General features: G+C 46.8%; 2 protein-coding genes across 12 annotated transcripts in view; one reads left to right on the forward strand and one right to left on the reverse strand.

The window, feature by feature from the left end:
• The window catches only part of MTRR (5-methyltetrahydrofolate-homocysteine methyltransferase reductase), a 50900-nt gene that overhangs the window by 1088 nt on the left and 26559 nt on the right, over positions 1-23253 (forward strand). Inside the window, exons 1-3 of one of the 6 annotated variants that reach the window (XM_026017672.2) lie at positions 11609-12696; positions 19888-20050; positions 21651-21804. In XM_026017672.2, the coding sequence (XP_025873457.2) occupies positions 19922-20050; positions 21651-21804 (283 nt within the window). In that variant the 5' untranslated portion in view covers positions 11609-12696; positions 19888-19921. Of the gene's footprint in view, positions 1-11608; positions 12697-17949; positions 18088-18232; positions 18255-18440; positions 18571-18642; positions 18832-19887; positions 20051-21650; positions 21805-23253 lie in introns of those variants that run through there. The other 5 variants (XM_072752690.1, XM_072752691.1, XM_026017674.2 and 2 more) reach the window with 5 other exon arrangements.
• On the reverse strand, positions 8454-17892 carry FASTKD3 (FAST kinase domains 3). 6 transcript variants are annotated; one of them, XR_012000477.1, is made up of 7 exons: positions 17801-17892; positions 15797-17267; positions 15062-15147; positions 12728-12821; positions 11422-11610; positions 9997-10111; positions 8454-8957 (listed from the first exon to the last, which is right to left on the reverse strand). XR_012000477.1 is itself a non-coding variant. In XM_072752693.1 (7 exons), the coding sequence occupies exons 2-7, from the start codon at positions 17235-17237 to the stop codon at positions 8859-8861; spliced, it is 1905 nt and encodes a 634-aa protein (XP_072608794.1). In that variant the 5' UTR covers positions 17238-17267; positions 17801-17892; the 3' UTR covers positions 8454-8858. The 6 variants fall into 6 exon arrangements, 3 of the variants coding, with proteins under 3 accessions (XP_072608794.1, XP_025873462.1, XP_072608793.1); XR_003237874.2 differs by having other exon boundaries at positions 12728-12902; XR_012000476.1 differs by lacking the exon at positions 17801-17892 and adding an exon at positions 17471-17643 and having other exon boundaries at positions 12728-12902.

Consider the following 23253-nt stretch of genomic DNA (forward strand, 5'->3'; position numbering starts at 1 on the left):
TTTACTCCTGACCATGTATGACCCCTGCCCGGGGCTACACGGGCTCCCCTGCAGACATCTCGGGACCAGAGAAACTCTGGGTTTCACAGCAGAGGGCATAGGGCATCTACTGAGTGGTGCTGCTGTTTCAGGAGGTGAGTGGTAGCCCCGAGGAAGGCTGCCATCCCCGAGGCTGCAAGGACAGGGACCTAAAGGCGGAGAAGATAATAGGTAAGACATGCTTTGCCCGTTTCCGTTATCTAGAGGACCAGATTCCTTTAAAAACTTTTTTCCTCCTATATGATCCTATTATGTATTCCAGGTATGAGCGAAACCCGAAGTCAGAGTCTAATTTGTGTAAGTCCTTCATGTCTGTAACTTAGAAAGTTCTATGCAGGAGGGAAAGGGAAAAGAATGAACAGTTAACTCTCAAAGGCAGTGAATTGATCGCGCAAGCATGCCCACACCGCCTGTGAGTTAACTGTCCAGGGTGCAAGTGACAACCTCAGCCTCAGTCCGTCTCCCAGGGGGCCAATGCAGCAGCATGGGGTTGTTGCTGACTTTGGGGGGATCATGTTGCCCCGCTCCGGCCCAGGCTGACTGCCGCTGTCTCGTGACGGTCCACGCAGCCTGCGGTGCTCACCAGGCAGAATCTCTGCTATCTCTGCAGGAACAGGGGCCAAGTACTGCATAAACACGGCTGCTCTCGGGAGTGTGGGAGGTCCTGAGTTCACATTGCAGCTGGAACCCTGTGCCATTTCTCCTGACATCTGGACAGACGTGAGCATGGGGAGGCCCAGCAGGAAGTGCTCTTTATTGACGTCAGGCAGGGAAGGAGAAATCACAGAAGAAGCCGCCGTGTCCCAGTTAGCATGTCACATAATATGCAGCAGTGGCTTCAGTGGTATGTAATGTTTATCAGGACCTCTCAGAAACCAAACCCTTCAAGGTTTCAGGCTAGAAAGGATCCTCTAGGTCTCTGTGCTGATGAGAGAGTGGAGATGTGGCAGAGTTCTGTGCAGTGCAGGGGACACAGCCAGTGAGGGGTCCTGCAGGAGGGTGTGGGAAGCTCGTGGGAGAGACGGGGCCTGTCTGATGGGAGGGTTTTCTTTTTTTTTTTTTTTTTTTTTTGGGAGGGTTTTCTTTATAGGGCTTCGAGACCATCCAGAGATGCAGCCAGGGCCCTACTAAGCACAAAGCCTCATGCTGCGTGTGGAGGTTTCAAAACAAGGGTAAAAAATAATAATAATAAATATAAATAAAATAAAACAGGGTTAATATCTCCATTTTGAATATGAAAACTTTTACAATTATTTTGTCTTTAAATGTCAATGTAAACTCACTTAAGTGGCTCAACAAAATTGGGCTTTAATTCACAGGCTTTAAAACATCAGAAAACTGACTTGGATTGAGTGCTTCTCCACATTTGGCAGGCTGAGAGTACAAGGGACATAAAAACACCACATTTGACACCAGCTAGGAGGAGAGTGCATCAGACTTCAGGGGGCATTTTGACGTCCAGGGCTATGAAAGGATGCTCTCACAAGCCCAGATAGCTGCCTGCACCGGTTTCCAAAACCCACACCAGTGCTGTCTGATGGTGACAGCAGCAGTGTGGCTCTGGGCATGGAATGGGGCACTGCTGTCTTCCAAACCATCATAACCAGATCATGAGCATGTTGATGGGCCATGGTGGGACTGGACAAGCCTTTACCTTCCTGGACACCTCTTCGCTGGTAAAATGACATGATCAGTGTCAGTGGATTTAGAGAGCATGTCTGTCATAAAGATTTTCCTGTAGGCTGGCTCATTAAATTGAAGGGAGTCCCTGTGGTCACTTTCAACATCAAACTTATGAATCAACATATAAATGTAAATTTCATTTTGGTTTGTTCACCTTGTTTTTCTTTAAAGTTTTTATTTAAATTCCAATTAGTTAATATATAGCGTAATATTGGCTTCAGGAGTAGAATTTAGTGATTCATCACTTCCATATAACAGCCAATGCTCATCTCAAGTACCATGCTTAATGCCCATCACCCATCTAGCCCATCCCCCGCACACCTACGTCCCTTAATTCTCAGTTTGTCCTCTATAGCTAAGAGTCTGATTTATGGTTTGCCTCTTTTCCCCCCCCATGTTCATCTGTTTTGTTTCTGAAATTCTACATATAAGTGAAATCATATGGTATTTGTCTTTCTCAGACTAACATATTTCACTTAGCATAAAACACTCGACTCATCGACATCATTGCAAATAGCAAGATTTCATTCTTTTTTATGGCCAAGTAATATCTCATTGTGTGTTTGTGTACATGCGTATACATCTTCTTTATCCATGGACGTTTGGACTCTTTCCATACGTAATTTGGCTCTTGTAGATAATGTTGGTATTAACATCAGGATGCCTGTATCCCTTTGATTTAGTATTTTTGTATCCTTTGGGTAAATAACTAGTAATGCAATTGCTGGATTATAGGGTAGTTTGATTTTTAATTTTGAGGAACCTCCATATTGTTCTCCAGAGTGGCTGCACCAGTTTGCCTTTCCACCAAAAATGCAAGAGAATTCCCTTTTCTCAGTATCCTCATCAACATCTGTTGTTTCCTGTCCTGTTAATTTTAGCCATTCTGATCGGTGCGAGTTCCCATGTCATCATGTTTTGATTTGTCTTTCTCTGATGATATATGATGTTGAGCATCTTTTCATGTATCTGTTGGCCATCTGGATGTCTTCTTTGGAGAAATGTCCATGTCTTATGCCCATTTCTTAACCAGATGATTTATTTTGGGGTTGTTGAGTTTGATAAGTTCTTTATAGATTTTGGATACTTTATCAGATATGTCATTTGAAAATACCCTCTTCCATTCTGAAGATATTTAGTTTTAGTGTACTGTTTTGTTGATTGTCTCCTTCCCCATGCAGAACCTTTTCATCTTGATGAAGTCCTAATAGTTTATTTTCACTTTGTTGATTTTGAAATAAAAATGAAGTGATTTTATATGATGCCTAAAATGAACATTTTCTGATACAGCTCTAGCAATGAGTAGCACCACCCTCCAGGAACCAGGTTCTAAAGAGAGGGTTGCCCCCAGGTCTGAGACCGGAAATGGTAACTGGAGCATTGTGTTGCGCCAAGAAATTTCTAAAAACTAATGTGTCAAGTCAAAAAGACACAGGGGCCAACCTAAAGGGTATCTCATTGGTCTACGAGGAAACAATTTAAGTATCAAAAAGGTGACTGCAATACACTGAAACTATCAATATATATATATATATTTCATGAGCGGGTAACTTTCTAAGACAGAAAACACCTGACCAGACCACTAACATTTTATTCTAAAAATTGATACAAGGAAGTAACATTTTGTTTCTCATTTTTTTTTTTTTTTGTATAAACCTTAGTTTAGGGCATGTAAATAGTTGATGAGAGAAATTTCTTCTTTACAGATGAATACAAGCTAATAAAGGTAAAAGTGATGACAGAATTAGGAAATCATTTTTTTTCCCCCCAAACACCTACTGGGATAATGGATCTAGGCAGCCATCACCCAGAGGGGGTAAAACCAGGGGGTGAAAGGCTGATGGTGAACTATGTAAGTAGTGGGCGGTCAGGCTGGTAATTCAGGAAGCCCCTGATCAGTTTTAGTGACTATCGCTAAGGGGACAGCGGGACATGATGGTATGACACAGAGCAAATGCACCACTTCTGAAGCAGGCGTCCTTGATGACAAATCTTAAGCAGAATCTAACCAAACCTGTGGATCGAACTTTTAATGTAATAGGAAATACAGCAATTGGAGGAATAAGGTAGCTAACACCAAATCGAGAGTATGGGACGTTTCACAGGGCAAGTCCTCTAACTTCTCTAATAAAATAATGATGTGACAACTAGATGAGTGAGGGGGCAGTTACAGATGTGAGACTTAAAGCTTAGTGCTAGAACATCCAAATGTGACCTTTGGAGCCTGATTCAAACAAGCCAACAGTTAAAAATGATCTTTGAGACCGCAGAGGAAATTTAGAATATAGACCAGGTATTTAGTTATTGTAGAGAATAATTATTAGTTTTGCTGTAATAATGGTAGAATAGTTAGATTAAAAAAAATGTTTGTTGGGGTGCCTGGGTGGCTCAGTGGCTGAGCGTCTGCCTTCGGCTCAGGGCGTGAACCTGGGGTCCTGGGATCGAGTCCCACATCAGGCTCCCCCCAGAGAGCCTGCTTCTCCCTCTGCCTGTGTCTCTGCCTCTCTCATGAATAAATAAATAAAATCTTTAAAAAGCAAAACTGAACACAAAATACTGAAGTATTTAGGATAAAAGTAGATGATAGCTTAGATTTCTCTACAAACTTTCCAATAAAAAAAGGAAAAGAAAGGGAATGAACAGATGAAACATAATTGGAAAATTCTGCTAATTTTTCATGCTGAATGAAAGGACTCACATGGATTCATTACGCAGTTCTGTCTGGAGACTTTTTTTGTGTGTGTTCAAAGTTTTCCATAAAAAAAAGTTAAAAATGTTGTGCCCAAGATTGCGAATCCAAGAAACCACCAAGGAGCCGACACCGATGCAAACACACGAGGGTTTATTTACAAGCTCGAGCCTGGGTCCAAGTATACCTGACACAGCGGAGCAGGGACTTGGACCCCGAGACTAAGAGGCGCAGCAGCTTTATAGGGGCCAGTGGCCCATGGGATACGCAGAAAGTTACACAGTCATGTCGGTCCACACACAGGTGGCCAATTGAATTACACCTTACCCTATAGTATCCACTTGAGCTGGCCTATTACTTTGGTCAGAATTGGCGCAGTTTTGGCAGGCACAAGGCAGGGTTACATTCTTATGAGCCGATTTCTGATTAGCGTGTGCCCAGCGGCCAGACTAGGGTGGGGCAGCGCCTTAAGCAGGTCATTCAGGAGGTGGCGGGTGTAGCACAAAATGGAGTTAGTCCTGCTCTGCTTGTCCAGGGGTAGGGGATTTTTGTTAAATTTCCTGGGTCCCACAAAAAACAGTAGAGTCATTAAGAGATATTGTTTCTTGCAATCAGAACCCAAAATATCACAGAGTATGCACCAGATACTGGGGACCCTGGGATGATGTGAAGTTGAGGTGAGGGAGACAGCACCCCAGGAGAACCAAACAGGAAGGGTGGCCGGGGTGATCAGAGGGCTGGGGTAAAGCTGAATGAAGCTGGGTTGCGTGTAGAAGGGCTAATCATCAGGCCTGGCCTGAGAAGCGGACCTGGTGTCCTCGAAGGTAAGGTAAATGTGGGATGTTGTGTCCAACCCCCTCCCTGCTGAAGCTCTGCGTCGGGGTGGAAATGGAGGCGACTTCTGTGTCAGAATCACCTATGAGGCTCCGATCCTGCAGGCAATAGAGGAATGTTCCATTCCTATTGATTCGGTTTCAAATAGCAAAGATTTTACAGGGAGGATTCTCAGCACCATGTCCTTGGTGCTAATTAACAAAAGCAGCTGCCGCAGGTTCACCAGGTGAAGGCCCAGGAGGCTTCCCCAAGCGCGCCCTTGCCGCCCGTTGTAATAATGAACTTGATGGGAGAACGCCAGGTAACACGGGTACCACCACCCAGAGCCCACAGGTCTCCCCGAGCATTTGCTACTTTCCAAGCATCCTGGCCAAACAGTATCCAAGGTGTGCCCATTTCATCATCCTGCACGGAGCAGTTAGACTCCCGAGGGTGTGTGCATGCTCCCAGTTTGGGGAAATCTCAGCTTTGGGGGGCTAATTCACCCGGCTCGCCGGCACGGAGCCCAGAGGCCCTCGCTGCCCTTGGACACAGCCTTCAGGTGGGTGCAAGGCCTTGGGAGGAATGGAGGGGCTCACCGCCCTCCCAGAACCTGTCAGACATGCTGAGTTCTGCTCCTTCCACCCAGCGGACGTTGGCCAGCTGTCCATACACACCTGGCCGCACAGCATGGGCAGGTAGGGCCCTGGTCTCCCAGAAGTCCCCCTCCGGCAGGCGCCTCCTGCCCCAGCGTCCTGGTTACCCTTCATGCCGGGGTGGCCTTGTTCAGGCAAAATGCCTTCCTTCTTTGGACGAAGGTAAGGAAAGGCGCCCGTTTGCTTCTGGCAGAACTGTCAGCGGTGCTCCCGGTGCTCCCGCAGCTCCTGCCCCCTGCCCCCTCCAGGCGCCTGGCCCGTCCTCTGGCCTCCGGAACTCTTCCCTCTGGAGGCGGCAACCCTGGGCGCGTCCGGAGCTCTGCTGCCCCCTGGAGGTCGGCCTGAGGAATGTCATCGTGTGCGGCTGGCGTCAGGTCTGCAAGTCCAACACATTTCCCCCCATTTTTTCTTTTTCTGTTTCCTTCCTTTCCTTTTTCCTTTCTTTTAAAATTTTCTTTGCTTTTACTTTTGAAAAGCTATGGCAAGGTGTTTAAAGAGATCATCGATGTATGGTTAACAAGAGCTAGGAGACCGGGTATGTCCTTCCAAGAATAGCATCACTTTGGCCCGAGGGCTGAGTTGATGAGGACTGAGCTTTATCATTTTACAGCGTTCATCAAATTCACTCCAATTGGTGAAGCCAGAGACCTTGTATGTATTAGGCCAAATGATCCTTATGGCATACTTGCTCATTTTCAGGATTAAAATTTGCTTAAAACAGAAGTGGCAGTCAGTCTGGCATCCTATGGTGAGGCTGCCCTGTTTCGTGCTGCATGCTCTTTGGCCAGGCCGTGCCTGAAATGCTCTCACTGCACACTCACCTGCCTTCGTCTAACCTTGGGCTCACAAGGCTTTCCAGGAACGCTGCTCTCCCTCTCCGGCAGGCCTGGAGGGTTCTGCATTCTGAGTCTTGCACACCCTCCAGGAGCCGGCTGGGTTGTCACTGTCATCATCTGCTCCTGGATCTGCCTCATTTGATCCTAGCCCCTCCAGGCTGGGCCCTTTCCTGCTGCCCTCTGCAGCTGCAGCATTCAGGCCCCCGCCCAGGCATTGGCGTCATCAGAGTGCTTTAACGTCTGCCAAGCCGACGACGGGTAGGGGAGAGCCAAGGAGACAGAGGCCCACCAGATGATGGTCTGAATACGGGGGCGGGGGTCTGATTCCCATGAGAGTGATGAGGGAGAAAAGGTCCCGATGGGGAGAATTCACAGAAACAGGAAAGGTGGAGGGAGAGCACTCTGGGCCGTATTTTCTTCTTGTAGCATTTGGAGCAGTCATCGCCTGTGTGTGTGGCTGTTTGTCAGGTCTTTCCTTGCTTTTCTCATGCCTCAGGCTGTTCCCCCACCTGCCCAGGGATGAGCCGAGTCACATCCCTGGAGGCCAGGGAGGGAGCGGCAAGGTCACAGGGGCACAGGGCCCACAGCCTCTGGGCACCTCTCCCTACCCCACCCCAGTTTGCCCGTCATCTATCCTCTGCAGTCATGCCCTTCACTAGCTAACAGGCTGTCAGCTTACTCTGTTCTGGGTGCTTTCCCAAGTGTTTTATGTATTTTAACTAATTCTCATTTCAACCTGTTATGGGTTGAATGGTGTCCCCCCCCAAAAAAGCTAATCCCCAATACCTGTGACTATGACCTTATTTGGACGTTAAGGTTTTCGCAGATTCAATCAAGTTAAGATGAGGTCATTGGGGTGGGCCCCAATCCAATATGGCTTGAGTCGTAAAAACATGGGAATTTGGGCACAGAAATGCTGCCCAAACGGACACACCCCCCATCCTGCGACAACAGCCATGTGAGCGGGAGACTGGCACTGGAGTGATACAGCCACACACCAAGGAAGAGCTGGGGCCACCAGAAGCTGGAAGAAGCAAGAGATCTTCCCCCAGAGCCTGTGGAGTATGGCCCTGCTGACACTTTGATTTCAGACTTCCTGCCCCCAGAACCATGAGAAAATACATTTCTGTTGTTTTAAGCCGCCCAGTTTGTGGTACTCTGTGGTGGCAGTCCCAAAAAAACTATCTGCAGCCCTGTTATTACTTATGATTATCCCTGTGGCAATGGAGGCCCAAGGTCATCAGTTAGAAGGGGAATAGCTGGAACTCAAACCCAGGCTAGTTTTAGTCACCATGCTCTACTCCTCAAGACTAGATTCAAATCCTCATTCATCTTTCGTGATGAATGAGATGGGTAGGACACTCGAGCTCACTGAGCTGGTCCATGACCCTGAAGAGTGGGAACAAAACCCAAATGAGGCCAGTCTCGCAGGAGTGTCAGGCTGCACAGCTCAGCAGGGGCTGGGCAGGGCTAAGAGCAACCTGTCTCCCTGTCCCAGGTCACAGAACTCCCCGGTGGAAGAGCCTGAGTGCCCAAGTCCAAAGCACTCTCAACCCTCCACCAGCCAGCCTCCTCATCCTCTTCTCCCCGGAACTTTGACCTGACCCCCATGGGACGAGGATGCATCTGTACTCGATGGAAGACAATTTGATTCGTTCTTGTTTCAAAATTCAGAAGCTTCTCTCTCCATCAAATGCCCCTCCCAAAACCCCACCCAAATAAGTTAACCTCCACATCTTTACACTACAGATTTCTTCTTATATTTGTTAGAGGAAACACAGGTCTCGAAAAAAAAATATTCTCAGCAGCAAATGACTATCACTTAAAAATGTGATAGTGATAAACACTTAAAAATGATGACACTCATTATGTTCCTTTATTGTCCTTGGTCAATTGCTTCCTGTATAAAAGTCCCTATAATAGCACTTATTAAATAAAAATAAAAATTTATTTTAAACTGACCCCTGAAAAAAAAAATAAAAATAAACTGACCCCTGGCAAGTGTATACATGGTATAAGGAAAACTAGACCCTTTCCAGCTCACCCCAGGCCATGAGCAAATGTACGTTCTTTTTTTTGTCCTGAGTCCCACAAAACGCAAATTCTTCATTATTTGCATCCCAAAGGTGGTATTCCTTCTTGTTACCAACAAACGCCCGTGCTTTGAGGAAAGAGTTTTCTTTGTAAATATTCCACGAGTTCACCTCTTGATTTTAGCACCTCGATCTCATAATAGGGGATCTGTAAAGGGAGGGAAATACCAGACATCATCATCTGCCATGTTCTGAATTCACCTGGTGTTCTGTTTCTCAAATCCTCCCCCCTTGGCAGAATGGGAGCTCCTGGAGGGCAAAGCTCACAGCTAGTCATCGTGTGCCCCCGGTACCTCCAACAGTGCCTGGCACATAGTAGGGCTCAGTAAATAAGCCGCAGAACATGCAGAGCAAACTGGCGCTCTAGCACAGAGGGAGGCTCACATTTCAGATTAGGGTGGAAGGTGAGCCTGAGCCAGGAACCGGTGCTGAGCTGGAATTTGGATTCAGAGTGGTGGAGACCAGTCAGACGGTGGCAGCAGCATGGGCAAAGGGAGAAAGGCAAGAGAGTGTGGAGAGGGATGGGGGGCAGGAAGGAGACAGCTGAGCTCAGACCTGGGGGAGGGTGTTGTGTGCAGAGATGTAGAGGGGTTTTTGCTTTATCCTGTAAGCAGAGAAGGAAAAATAAAGGTTTCTGAACATGCACTGGCACGTTAATTTTAGGAAAATTAGTCTGGAGATGTAGGTAAAATATGCCATGGAAAAAGTAACCAGACAGGACAGCAGAGAGCACACTGGCAGACAGCTAGACAGCTGGGGGGCTCCATGTAGCATCACCGCGGACTCCCCACAGGAGCTTTGGTAAGTGATGGATAACGCAAACAGAAATCAGGGCTGAAGCATTTAAAGTGTCAGTGAGGATCCTGGTTTTAATGGGTCATCTTTTCTATTTCTATTCATTAAATTGAAGGAAATAAAAGCAAAACAGATATTTTAATAATTTAGTAATTCTAGACGTAGAGATTAATAACGTAGTTTATAGAGAATGCAGAGATGCTTCACTTTTGGAAAAAGGAAGATTTGAATATTCTGTATATGAATATAGAGACCAAGCCTAATGAATGAAGTTAGGATTTAAACTCGATGTAAGATTCTTGGTCCACTGGGCTGACATCCTACCTAGTACCCTAGGAGAAGCAAGTCTAAAGTAGAAATTGCTTTTGAAGCAAAGGAAACAGAACTCGTACCTGAACAACCTGATAACCAAGCAAGCGCAGGTGTCTCTGTTTAATAGCTTCCTTTCCCAATAAGTGTTTGCTATTCAGAGAAAATCGTTTTGGATCATCAATGCACAGTGCTACCCTGAAAAATCAGAGAGGGAAACTCAAAATTTTCATTTTTCATTATTTTTTCAATTCTTTACTTAACTTCAATTTAGTTAACATATAGTGTATTACTGGTTTCAGAGATAATTTAGTGGTTCATCAGTTGCATACAACACCCAGTGCTCATATCACCACGTGGCCTCCTCAATGCCCATCACCCAGTTACCCCATCTCCCCCAACCTCCCCTCCAGCAACCCTGTTTGTTTCCCAGAGTTAAGAGTCTCTTACAGTTTGCCTCCCTCTCTGTTTTTCTTATTTTTTTTTCTTATTTTCTCCTTCCTTTCCCCTATGATCTTGTTTTAAATTCCACATATAAGTGAAGTCATATGGTATCTGTTTTTGTCTGACTTATTTCCCTTAGCATTATACACTCTAGTTTCATCCATGTCATTGCAAATGGCAAGATTTCATCCTTTTTGATGGCTGAGTCAATATTCCACTGTATACACCACATCTTTATCCATTCATCTATTGATGGACATCTGGGCTCTTACCATATATTGGCTTTTGTGGACATTGCTGCTATAAACATTGTGGTGCAGGTGCCCTTTCAAATCACTGTTTGTATCCTTCAGATAAATACCCAATAGTGCAATTGTTGGGTTGTACGGGAGCTCTATTTACAACTTTTTGAGGAACCACCATACTGTTTTCCAGAGTAGCTGCAACAGCTTACATTCCCACCAATAGTATAAGAGGGTTAGCCTTTCTCCACATCCTCCACATCCTCATTTGTTGTTTCCTGACTTGTTAATTTTACTCATTCTGACAGGTGAGTGTATCTCATCGTGGTTTTGACATGTATTTCCCAGAGGCCGATGATGTGGAGCAGTTTTTCATGTGCCTGTTGGCCATGTGTATGTCTTCTTTGGAGATATGTCTGTTCATGTCTTCTGTTTATTCCTTGACTGGATTATTTGTTTTTTTGGATATTAAGTTTGAGAAGTTCTTTATAGATTTTGGATACTAGCCCTTTATCTGGTGAGAGGGAGAAACTTAATTTTTAAGACAATCCAAAATATTTATACATTTTTAGTGGCAAGGCTTTACTTGGGATTTGGCTATTCCTGTGTGTCAGCATTATTTTCATGGAACTCATGGGTGTGCTACCTTTTCCTGTGCTGAAAGAGCACTCAAGTTTTTAAATATTGTTTATGTTACATGGAATTTCCAAAAATGGGGTGCTGCACTCTAGTGTCTTTACTTCCGGAACCATGTCCACTTTCCCCCCTTGAGGAAATAGCATTGATTATCAAGCCCGCTGAGTCTCATAAAATTTTCTTTACCTTTTATGCACATCTTCATGGACTGCAGATGGTAGTACTAATCCTTCTTCATCTAATTTAATTTCAACATCTGGTGAGATAAGAAAGGACACATTCTACGTGTGATACCCTCACAAACACTACGCGCCTGTCCTCCTCCTCCTTCTGTTTTGAATTCTTCCACACGCAGTGTACCAGCTGCACTGGAGGCTGCAAAGTAATGGCCACACCAGACCATGGTGAGGATTTCGCTGTAACCAGCTCTATGATCAACTAAGTCAGCCTTAAATTAAGGAGGCTCAACCACATGTAAACCAGAAGTGGGTCCTCAAGGTAGTGGGCATGATGAGAACCTCACCTGCTTTCTCCTTCTCCTTGTAGTAAGTGGTGGGAATCTGAAGGATGAAGAAAATTTTCTTCACCCAGGGTGAAGAAAATCCTTTAACTGAAACAAGGGTATAACCTCCACAAGTCAAAAGTTTCATCACTGGGGCTCCCAGAGCCGCCAGCGTTGGCAGTGCCTCCTGACCCCAACACGCAGTCTCTGGGCACAGTAGGCCCCCACCCCTTCCCTCCGTGTCCTCCTGCCATTCCTTTTGTAAAAAGAGTTCCTAAAGGAGGAGGTGAGCTAGGACCACCTGAAGCCTATATGACGCTGTCTCCTTTAAGCTGATTTTCTTTTACTTGTTGATTTTAAAAACCAGTGAAGGGGCAGAGGGCCTCAAAGTCTCCAGTCAGCCCTGTCCAACAGCACTTTCTGCTGGGAAGCACGTGTTTTCACCCCTGCTCTCCAGTGCGACAGCCACCAGCCCCCTGTGATTCTGAGTGTTGGACACAAGACTAGTGCAACCCAGGAACCGAACTCTAGATGGATTTTACATTTTAGCTAATGTAAACTTTAGCAGCTTGAGGTACTAGCTCCGTGTGCTGGACAGCACGGAGCTAGAGTACCACAGCAGCTAACAATGATCCAGTGCTACTACACTCCAGGTATCGCTCTGCAACACTCACTTGGTCCTGACACAAGTCTGGGTCACTATACTTCTTACCCTCATTTTACAGGAAAAAAGCAAGCAGGAAAAGGTTACTCTGCCCTAAGACATCCCACTACCATGTGGCTACCACATGGGACCCCCCTGCTCCCAACAGTCTGGACTCTACAGCCTTATTGCTCACCCACTGTCCGAACAGCCTTCAGGAGAGGGCCACCTCCGCTTCACATTTCCAGATCTTCCAGTGGCTACTGAGATCCACAGAAACCCACATGTTCCCAAAGAGGACGGCATGCCAAGGCTGGTAAGCAAGGACAAAACTCCCTCCTACTTACCTATTGTATAACAATAGGGTGTTAACACTTTTGAGGCAAAATACAATCTTGCTCCCAAAAGGTCAATCAGTCCAGTCTTCACAGATCTGAAAAGCTGAAAATCCACAGGTGTTTCCAGAGAACAGCACGGAGTAAGAAATGACCTCACTTGATATTTAGAAAGAAGTTTCTGACCCTAAAAATTGGATGTTTAAAAATTGGATGAGAAAGAAAGATAAGATAAAAAACCAGAAAATAAAACAGGTTACCACCTGAGCATAAGTCTGATCAGAACTACTTATAGGCAGGATACTTTTCCAGGGTTAGGAACAAATATCTTCCTTGAAGTGACAACAGAAAAATATTCTTATGGTAGTTCAAATCCAATACATCAATGTTATCTTTTAAAAGTGTTTTAAAAGTAGTCAGTGGTCAGAGAAAGAAACGAAGGAAGGGAACGACAACGCTATTACAGCTCAAGAAACGTCCCTGGAACTCTTAGAATTGCGTTAAGGTCCTTGAGGACACTCACGTTTTTAGTAAAGGACAAAATAATACAGGTGATGTTTCACCTTAGGAAGAAAAGGATAGCTATGTAGTAAATGGTGCAACTGGTAATCCAACTGGAGAAGAACCATGTGAAAGTTCTAGCGTACACCATGGATTACTCACAAATTCCAAGTGAGTTAAAGAGCTAAATACAGGAAGGGAAATGATACTTTTAAAAATTTAGTAAAATATTCATATTATTTTAGGAGTGGTAAGATATTCTGGAGAGAGCAAATCCAGAAATCATAAAAAATGGAAAGATTTCACTACATAAAACTAAAAGATTTTTGTATAGCAAAAAGATATAAACAGTATTAAATTAAAACAAATGAAAAAATAAGAACTACAAGGGCACCTGCGTAGCTCAGTCAGTTGAACATCTGACTCTTGGTTTCAGCTCAGGTCATGACCTTGGGGTCCTGAGATCAAGCCCCTTGTTGGGCTCTGTGTTCAGCAAGGGATCTGCTTAAGTTTCTCACTCTTTCTGCTCCCCTTTCCCTCTGCATATATGTGCACATGTGCTCTCCCTCAAAAAAAAAAAAAAAGACAAACTACCCAATAGGAACTGGAGTCAGGAGGTCACAAGAGGATTTGTAGCAAACATGCATGAACCAATAAGCACTGTGATGAAAGTATGTTTGACTCATTATTTTTCATTAAACAAGTGACATGGTTGTCTTTTCCACGGAGTCAAATGACAACAATTAAAGGACCGATAACATGCAGCAAGAGAAGAGGCAAGGCCACAGCCATCTTCATTCCCTGCAGGACAAGGGACATGTGCAACCATTAGAGGCAAAAGTGTGTAGGTAATGCAGTTATCTCACTTTCAGGAATCTAGTCTCCAGATCGAAAAACAAAAAGACTCCAGTAGGGAAGGACATGTAACAATGTTTACTACAGCCCGTTGACAGAGAAAAACGCTGGGAGAAACCTGGAAGTCCAATGATGATGGAATGGAATAAATACCTGGAAATAGCATGCCCTTCTTAAGAAGAATACTTTATGTATTGCCCCTGGGAGTGCCCATGATGTGCCAGGTGTATAAAAGCACACTGTCCTTGCAATAGCCCCAAGCCTAGGCATGAGAGAAACAGGAAGGTGTTCGTGCCTGTGTGCACAAAAAACTGCTGCCAATGCTGCTCCTTCAGGGATGGAAGGCTGGGGGTAAGTAGCACTGGCCTTTATGTACCTTAGCACTATTTAAGGGGCTTTATAGCAAACAGGGGTATCTTTCCATTCTTACACCCTACTCTGAAATGAGCTACGCTTAAAGGTGATTCAGTCTAGCCCAGGGACCAGGCAGGAGTGAGCAAGTCTGGAGGTGCCGTCTGTTATCCTACACAAGGTGCCTGATTAAGGCAGGAGTACGAATCTGTACAGCACTAGATGGGGGAAGACAAATTGTACCTAACCTAAACCCTATCAGAGATGAATGAAACTTCTGGCTTGGCTTAAAAATGTTCTCAAAATAATTTAGGATTTGCTCAGTCCAGGGATTCATACTTTTGTATCTAACAGCTATGGAAGTGCTAAAGTCCTGCATGGCCCTCAGCATGCATCCAGGGCACTCTGACTGCGGCACTTGACAAAATATTCCAGGACAGCAGGAAATGGGTCCTTCAAGGACAAGCCAACAGGATTGGGGCTACCTGGTGGCAAGTAACTCCAAGTGGATGCAAGTTCTGCCCTCTGGTGAGGTTACTGAGACAGATCCAAAGAGGAGAAAACTTAAAAAATTGGGGGGTGGAGGACAAAAGAAAGCTGTCCCCACAGGGAAATAAGGCAACACACTCACGCTCTTACCTTATAGAAAGGGCATTCTAGGACTGAGGTTAAGAATAGTTGGGTCAGCTGTGCGAGGCTCAGTCGGTCCAAATACAATTCTTCACCTGAAATAAAAAGCATTCCAGTTGTAGTTAGGTTTGGATTTTGGTATGTGTGACCCAACAAAGGAACATCCAGGAATGCACAATGAACACTAATGACTTCGGCAGCCTTGTACTTGTACGGGACCCTGGGAGAAGAACTTGTCAGAATTAATCATGCCTTCTTGCTTGCCATCAATGAGATCTCATTTTAACTTCCAAGGAACTCAGGCTCTAAACTGCAGAACATAATGAAAAGTTAGAGGTATGTTAAAATCCATGAGAATTTCCTTTAACTATGGAGACAGGGACACCTAACACATCTGGGTGGCCATCAGTGAAGATGACCAACACTATCCTTTCCAAAACCAAGAAGTCTACAGTTGCTCTTGTGGCTTCTGACATGTTGTCCTCCCAGCGCCAGGTCACATCCCTACAAAACTCCTGGCTGGCAGTCTGTTTACCTGAAACTGTTTTCTCTGTGTGGTGTGTTCCGTCATTCTGGAACTCTGTGCTCACACTAGGACCTGACACTTCAGACCTCCTCCTTCAGTTATTACGGAAGTGAAAACAAAGGCAGCGTATTGCTCAGTACACAAGGAGATACACGACTTGAAAACCTCACACGTTCCAGGGTTACTTTTCCCACCCTCAGAAGTTATAACCAACTCACCTTGCAGCTTTTGAAGAAAATGAGGGCTGAATATTTTTGCCATGAAATTGACTGGATGGCACTCAATTAGCGAACACGAATGGAGAATTTTCAATAGTGTCTTGGGTGGGAAATAATGGAAATGGGTGAGCAACATATTTTCCAGCTTTCTAAATAAAGTAGAGGCATTTGGGGGCAAGTAATTGAGTTTTCCAAATGGTTCTATTAGCTCAGAAATCTGGTGAGGTGAAAATTTTTCTGACTGGCAAATGAAAGTTTCTGCCACTGCATCGAGGATGGGTTTTGAAAGGATCCGTTTCCTACTACAGTACTCCATGACTTTGCTGACAACGTCAGGACCCAAAGTGAGACACGCAGAAGCTACGTGCTGCTCCAGGGCTTTTGTAAAAAACCTGTCATTGTGCCCAAAGTATATGAAAGCCTCTAAGACTTTTCTGAGCTCCTCATTAGTAAAATGAGGGATATGCTTCACAACAGATTTTCCCAATTTTATAAACAGAGGAAGTGCTTGAGTTTGATCAAGAACCACAAGGGCACTGAGCATCTGGCTCATCAATGTAGGACTCAAACTGTAAACTACCGACAGAGAAAAGGTGTTGATCCTATTTAGAAATGCCTGGTGTTGGTCTACTTTTACAGTACAAGCCTGCAGTATTCTATAAAGGGTCACAATATCCTCAGGGGTAAATTCTTCCAATTTTTCACCTTGCAGTTGACATATAATCAGTTCTAGTGTCGCACAGCCTGGACCTTGAAGTTTAATCAGACTTTCCCCAAGAATACAAAGACTGTGAACTTCCAGGCCACCCCTTTGGAGACGACGCTGGCATTCCGCCACCAGGTTGAGTAACAAGCTACTCTGGGGATCCGCGTGCAACAGAGTCAGAGCTTGCAAAGCCGTCACCAAAACAGTGTCTGGCAGACTCGAGGATTCCTGTTCAAGCTGAACGCATAAGGCTTGAAAGACACTATTCTTCAGTATTTCTTTGGGCAGCTTTTGATCACCATCTTTTCTTTCCATGTCACAAATCCGCTGTAAGGCCCCTGCTGCCAGAGTATCAGGCAAAGCCTGCAGCGTACTTACAAAACTTAACACTTCTTCTGATGAGGTGAGGTGGTTTAGTCTCTCGTAGAACGTCTGCTCATCCACCCGGCTGGGGTTTAGTTCAGGCCTATCCCAGTCGTGGGCTGGAGGCAACACCGGCTCGCCAGCTGGATGGAGGAGGTCGTTTCCATTCTCTGAATGGAACTTCTGGCCACAGGCGTGATGGAACCTGACCCTGACCGGCTCCGACGGCAGCGGACAGAACCACGGAGACAGGCGCTCCTCAGCGATCTTGTGAACATGGTTTACAGGATGATTTTTCAGGGCAGCCAGAGCTCCGTGTATGCGAAAGTCGGATAAATGGCAAAGGTTCCTCCGCAAGGTGATTAGAGCCATGCCAGCGGACTCCCCGCTTTTGATTTGTAACTAAAGAAAACAGAAAACACGGTCACACGCAACCAGAACGCGGCTCTCCAGCACACGCTGCGTCCTCCTCGGCGGGATCCAGGCAGGCCTCGCCCCGAAGCACACCTGCACCCGGCGCCCCCGCCCCCCGCCCCCCACCCCTCACGAGGCAGGACGAGGGCACAGGCGCCCCGGGTCAGCCGAGGGGCGGCGCCGGGACTCACGCTGCCCCCAAGGGGCTGGCGGAAAGCGCGGCCCGCCGCCAGCAACAGACGCCGAACGGCGGCGGGTCCACGCAAACCAGGGTCAACACGCGCCAAAGGGTCGAGACCGGCCGGGGCTGAGCAGGACACGGGTCCAGCTTGGCCGAGGGGCAGGGCGGGCCTAGGGAAGTGAGGCGACGCAGGCGCGAAGCGGGCAGGGGGCGGTCCGCGGACACCCGGGCGCCCTGGGAACCGCGTCCTCCCCGCGCTGGAAGGACCCCACGCGGGACCTGCGCTCAATCACGGGGGCGGCCACGCCGAGGACCACGGACGCCGCGCGGGGACACCTACCGCGCCGGGGGCCTCCCGCGCCGACGGCCCGAGCGCCGAGCAGGGCCTCGCAGGCCTCCGTACGCGCGCTCCGCCGCCCCGCCCCCCGCAGCCCGGCGCAGGCGTAGGGGAGGCCACGCCCACGGCCACGCCCACGCCCGGAGCGCTGTGATTGGCCCGGTCCTTCCCGGCGCCTCCTCGGTCCCGGGCGCTGGGGGGGCGCGCGCCGCGACGGAGTGCGCAGGCGCCGGAGCCGGGCAGGCTGTGTCCCGCGCTCTCCGGGAGCGTCCCCTGCGGTGGCCCCTCAGGTGGGACCCGGTGGCTGCCGTTCCCGGGGCGGCAGCCCGCCTCACTCGAGCCCTCGGGGACCGGGCCAGGGCACCGGCCTCTGTGCCCCCCGCGTCCCACCTCCGGGGCCTGGCGGGGCGCTCGCGGGTGTGCCGGGAGCCTGGGCCCCGGGGCGCCGGCCCCGCAGGTCGCTGTGGGCCCCTGTGGGCGTCTCCGTCCCGGACACTTCCCTAGACCGGGGGGGGGCGGGCGGGCGAGGGGCCCCCGGGGCCGCCGGGAGAGGGTGCTGCTCCCGGCCTCTCCCCGTGCGCGGGCCCTGCGGGGCGGGGGCCGCACACCTGCTGGCGGGGGGGCCTGGAGGTGGGCTGCGGGCGCCCTGCTCCTGGGGGCCGGGGGCGCTGGGGCTGTGCCCGGAGCCCGGGGAGGCCCGAGGTCCGCAGCTGTGGTGACCGGAGCGTGGCCTTTCCGTCGCTGCCCTCCGCGCTCGTCGGAGCCCAGAACGGGTGCGGTCTTCGTAGCCTTCCTTTCCTGGGTCGTCGGTTCATTCCGCTGATTTCTTGAGCACGTGCTCTGTGCCAGGCGCTGTTCCCTTCCCTAAGGACATCCCATGGCCTTAAACATGTTGTCGGACACAATTCGTTTAGTTTCTTTATGGCTTCGTTTGTCCCTTCGTGAGGTCAGGTCAGGGGAGCATAAAATTACTGATGGCCGGTTCCAGAAAAGCCAGGATTTGATCCTGGTTTGTGGAAATCTGCCGCTGCAAGGTGACAGTCTCCAAGTTTTATTTTATTCTTTCTAAGACTTCATTTATTTAAGAGATCCCTACACCAACGTGGGGGCTCGAGCTCCCCACCCCAGATGGAGAGCCTCACCCTCTGGGACTGAGCCAGTCGGGCACCCACCAGTGCCCCAGCTTTAGAGACTGGATGAGTATGGAAACAAGTCTGTGTCCCAGGTCTTACTCCTGCTTCTCCCTTCAGGAAAAAAACATATTCCGAGCTTGACTGGATTGGGAAGGTTTTCTCTCTCTGTGCTTACATACCCGTGCACTCGCTTGTGTATTTGATAGGGAATTAAACAATAGGGTATGTAGTTTGATTGACTTCAAGACTGTGATTCCTTTATGTGGTATTAAGATCATGTAGGAACAGGATCCTACACTTTCAATGGAATTTTTAGTTTTTCTTTTTTAAGGTTTTATTTATTTGAGAGAGAGCATGCACAAGAGCCAAGGGAAGGTGGGGAGAGGGAGAGGGAGAAGCAGACTTCCTCGCTGAGCAGGGAGCCCGAAGTCAGCCGCATCGCAGGACTCCTGGCTCATGACCGGAGCCGCAGGCAGACGCTTAATTGACTAAACTGTGCAGACTCCTCTTATGTTTTTTAAAATAAAAATGTCTGAGGTGTATTGAGCGCCACTGTGTCTCAGCTCTGCTTCAGGTCTTTGCAGCTGGCACATCCTTGTCTGGTGGGTACTGCTTTCCCCATTCTAAGGGTAGGGGAGCTGCAGCACAGATTATTTGAAAAGCTTGCCTGAGGTTCTGCAGTTGTACGTGATGGATGCTGGATTCAAGTGCAGGTAGTCTGACCCCAGCGTTGGATTTCTGAGCCATGGGCTGAGAGCTTCACTGCGGTATTTTCCCTGGTTTGATGGATTCTGTCTTTCTTAGACTCACTGACAATTACTGTAACACAGAGAAGTCTATTTCATGTTATATGTGGATATTGTTGGAACCTTTTAAAAAAGATTGTGAGGCAGGATTAATACCTGTGGTGTACTCCTTAGTGAAAAAGAAAATCCCTTTTTCTCTCCTGTTTTTCAGGTAATTGTTAATTTATAGCCTATGCTGTGAGGTGATGAGGAGGTTTTTGTTACTCTATGCTACACAGAAAGGACAGGCAAAGGCCATAGCAGAAGAAATATGTGAAAAAGCATTTGCACATGGATTTTCTGCAGATCTTCACTGTATTAGCGAGTCGGATAAGGTAAGCGGTTACTCATTTTTACTGTATTTTATACGCGAAGTATTTTGGTTGAGAGGCGATGTTAAACAGCAAAGTAGGCTACTGAAAGCCTCCATGCTCCCCCCCCCCTTTTTTTTTTAAGACAGAAATTTTGTTAACTGTGTTGTAAGATTTTTGTCTTTTTTTTTTTTTTAACACATAGAAGTGTAGGTTTGAGTTAGACAGAACAGTGTCAAAAACAGACCAGTAACTACTCCTCAATCATGGGGAAGTAGTAGTGCTTGCCTTATCTCACAGGGTGGCTGTGAGACCTAATGAGGTGTTGTGTGTGTGCGCGCGCACTTGTGTGCCTTCCTACTCACGAATCCCAGTGCCCTGTTTGTATTTCCCCAACATAGAAACCTTGCCCTTCATGTCAGAATGCCTCCAAGTGAAGGACCATGCAATGTTTTTGTGGAATAGAACCTAAAGTAAAAGCTTAAGGATCTAGAGAAGAGTCAGCTTCTTTAGGTCAGGGACTGCTTATTTTTATGCTCAGTCTCTGCAGAAATTCCTGCCTTAGGTTACATACGGTCATAACAGATCTGTATTCTTCCCTCAGTTGTCTGATTGAGTTCTCTAGATTCTACTGCTTTCTATAATTCAGTCCATAGCCGTCGGCAGGAGCTTCTATATAAACACAGGTAATGTGCCAGCCACATATAAGTCAAATTTAGCTCAGTACTTTAACAGTTATACACTCACTCAAGTTCATAACCTCCTCTGGTCTCTAGTCCAAAAGACTAGATGTCAGCAGCACAAGTGAATTATAAACTTAGTTCATAGGAAAACCTTTATGTGTCAGGGTCAAGATGACCTCAGATGTAGCCACTCACCCAACACCACCCGCAGCAGGTCCTGTCATTCTGCGGTAACTTCAGTGTTGGCATTGCAGGTACCACATGCTAGAATATAATCTGAATCTGTTACTACAAACAAAGTTGTCAGCATCATTTAACTAGCCCTGATTTGGCCCTGTGGGGTCACATCACCACCTAGGCCAGCAGCTATTTGAAAATTAGGTGAGTAGTACATGTTTGCTCTCCCCAGCTGATTGATTTCTCCAGTTTCTGACCCAGGTCTAAACAGATGGCTCTCTACTTCCTAGGTCATGGTAGTCCTTTCCAGATGAAGGTACTTTAACAAACTATGTCATTTTGGTATACAGCTTGTGCTGTAGCCTGTAAACATTGAATCACCTGGTAATATGTTAGCTCAGATCCTTGCATGAAAGATAAGTGAATTCCTCAGAGTTATGAGCAGTGGAGCTCGTGGGGTCATAAGAGATAGAGATAGTGAAGTACTCTTTTTGGAATATTTAAATTTAAGTGAGGATTAGAATGAAGAAGCTTGATCTCTGTTTATCCCCTCGGTATTCTGAGCTCCCTGGACCCTGAGGGAATGAGGGTAACATTTGCCCTTTCCCAACTTGGAAACGCTCTGCGACCTCTGTGCTGTGAAGCCACCTGCAGCACAGATGACTGGCTCTGGGTATAGAAGACTGAGCTGGTTGCCTTGCTGATGTGTTAAGTCAAAACTATGTGCAGCCATAGATCCCTGACATGCCATCCTTGTTTTGTAGTATGATCTGAAAACCGAAACAGCACCTCTTGTAGTGGTGGTTTCCACCACGGGTACCGGAGACCCACCCGACACTGCACGCAAGTTCGTGAAAGAAATACAGGACAAGGCTCTGCCCATAGATTTCTTTGCTCACCTGCGGTATGGGTTACTGGGTATGGACTGTGTTTGCCCTCTGCCTATGCTCAGTTATTACTGGTTTTAATTCTGATATCTGAATGTATATAGTTGTATAGGTTTTGTTCTTAGTTTTTTATTTACACCTACACGTTGTATGCATTTCTATAATGTGCTGTGTTCTGTGAATGCCTCCCCTATCTCCATCCCGCAGCAGCACCTCTGTGAAGCCCCTAGAGTAGCATTCTTAACCATCAGATTCAACCAGGAAAGTTTTCAGAATATCAGCTGCTGTTTCCCTACCACCTTCCACCCTTAAAAAAGCCCTGAAGGAACAACTGTGAATGCTGTTTTATTGTTTTCTTGTTTTGTTTAAAAACAAAACAAAACAAAATTTCTATGTAGATCTGATCTCCCTAAGAACCAGTGCCCTAGGATCATCCTAGCCACATGTCAGGATCAGTGGTGGGGGGCACCTCCAGTGATCCTTACATAATTGTTTGGAGGTGGGGCCCTGGCATCAGTGGTTTTAGAAGCTCCCTGGTAAATCACTAAAATTTAGTAATTTTAGTGTGTATCCCAGGTTAGGAAACACTGGCTTGGAGCTCTGTGAAGTATAGGTTAGAAAACTATGATAAAGATCAGAAGGACTAGCTCAGGAAGATAGGACACTAGAGAGAGAATTCAGAGCCTATATTACTAGCTCGTGATCTATGTTCTTTGAATCTTCTTTGAGAATTATTTGGAGGGAGAGTATCTGGTAAAGATGAATTATGCTGTGATAAGTAACTGATTAGAAATTTGAGGTTATGACCCTGGCTAAGATCTGTCTTTGTATAACTTACTCAAGAGGGTATTTTATTTATTTTTTTATTTTTTTAATTTTATTTATGATAGTCACAGAGAGAGAGAGGCAGAGACACAGGCAGAGGGAGAAGCAGGCTCCATGCACCGGGAGCCTGACGTGGGATTCGATCCCTGGTCTCCAGGATCGCGCCCTGGGCCAAAGGCAGGCGCCAAACCGCTGCGCCACCCAGGGATCCCTCAAGAGGGTATTTTAGAGGGGCATCTGGGTGGCTCAGATGGTTGAGCATCCATCAACCAACATCCATCAAAAGCATGGTTGAGCTTTTGGCTCAGGTCATGATCTCTAGGTCCTAGGATCGAGTCCCAAGTTGGGCTCCCAGCTCATTTGGGAGTCTGTTTCTCCCTTTGCTGCTCCTCCTGCTTGTGTTCTTTCTGTCTTTCTGAAACAAATAAAAAAGCTTTTAAAAAAGTATTTTAGATTATATTTTTTATTCAAGTTTTTCTAATTTCTTTATTTTCTAGAATGAACATGTATATATTGCTTTAAAAAAATTCCTCAAAAAAAGTATTCAACTGGAGGTACCTGAGTGGCTCATTTGGTTAACTGTCTGTGTTCAGCTCAGGTCATGATCCCCGGGTCCTGGGATTGAGCCTTATTTCAGGCTCCCTGCTCAGTGAGG

Source organism: Vulpes vulpes, chromosome 3 (genome assembly GCF_048418805.1).
Source record: "Vulpes vulpes isolate BD-2025 chromosome 3, VulVul3, whole genome shotgun sequence".
NCBI classification, from domain to species: Eukaryota; Metazoa; Chordata; class Mammalia; order Carnivora; family Canidae; genus Vulpes; species Vulpes vulpes.

Coding starts and splice junctions, on each gene's coding strand:
- FASTKD3 (XM_026017677.2), bottom strand. CDS start 17,237: ATGGCTCTAATCACCTTGCGGAGGAACCTTTGCCATTTATCCGACTTT. Junction 12,903..15,061: donor TAGAATGCCCTTTCTATAAG/GTAAGAGCGTGA, acceptor TCCAATTTTTAG/GGTCAGAAACTTCTTTCTAA. Junction 8,958..9,996: donor TTGGTTATCAGGTTGTTCAG/GTACGAGTTCTG, acceptor CTCCCTTTACAG/ATCCCCTATTATGAGATCGA.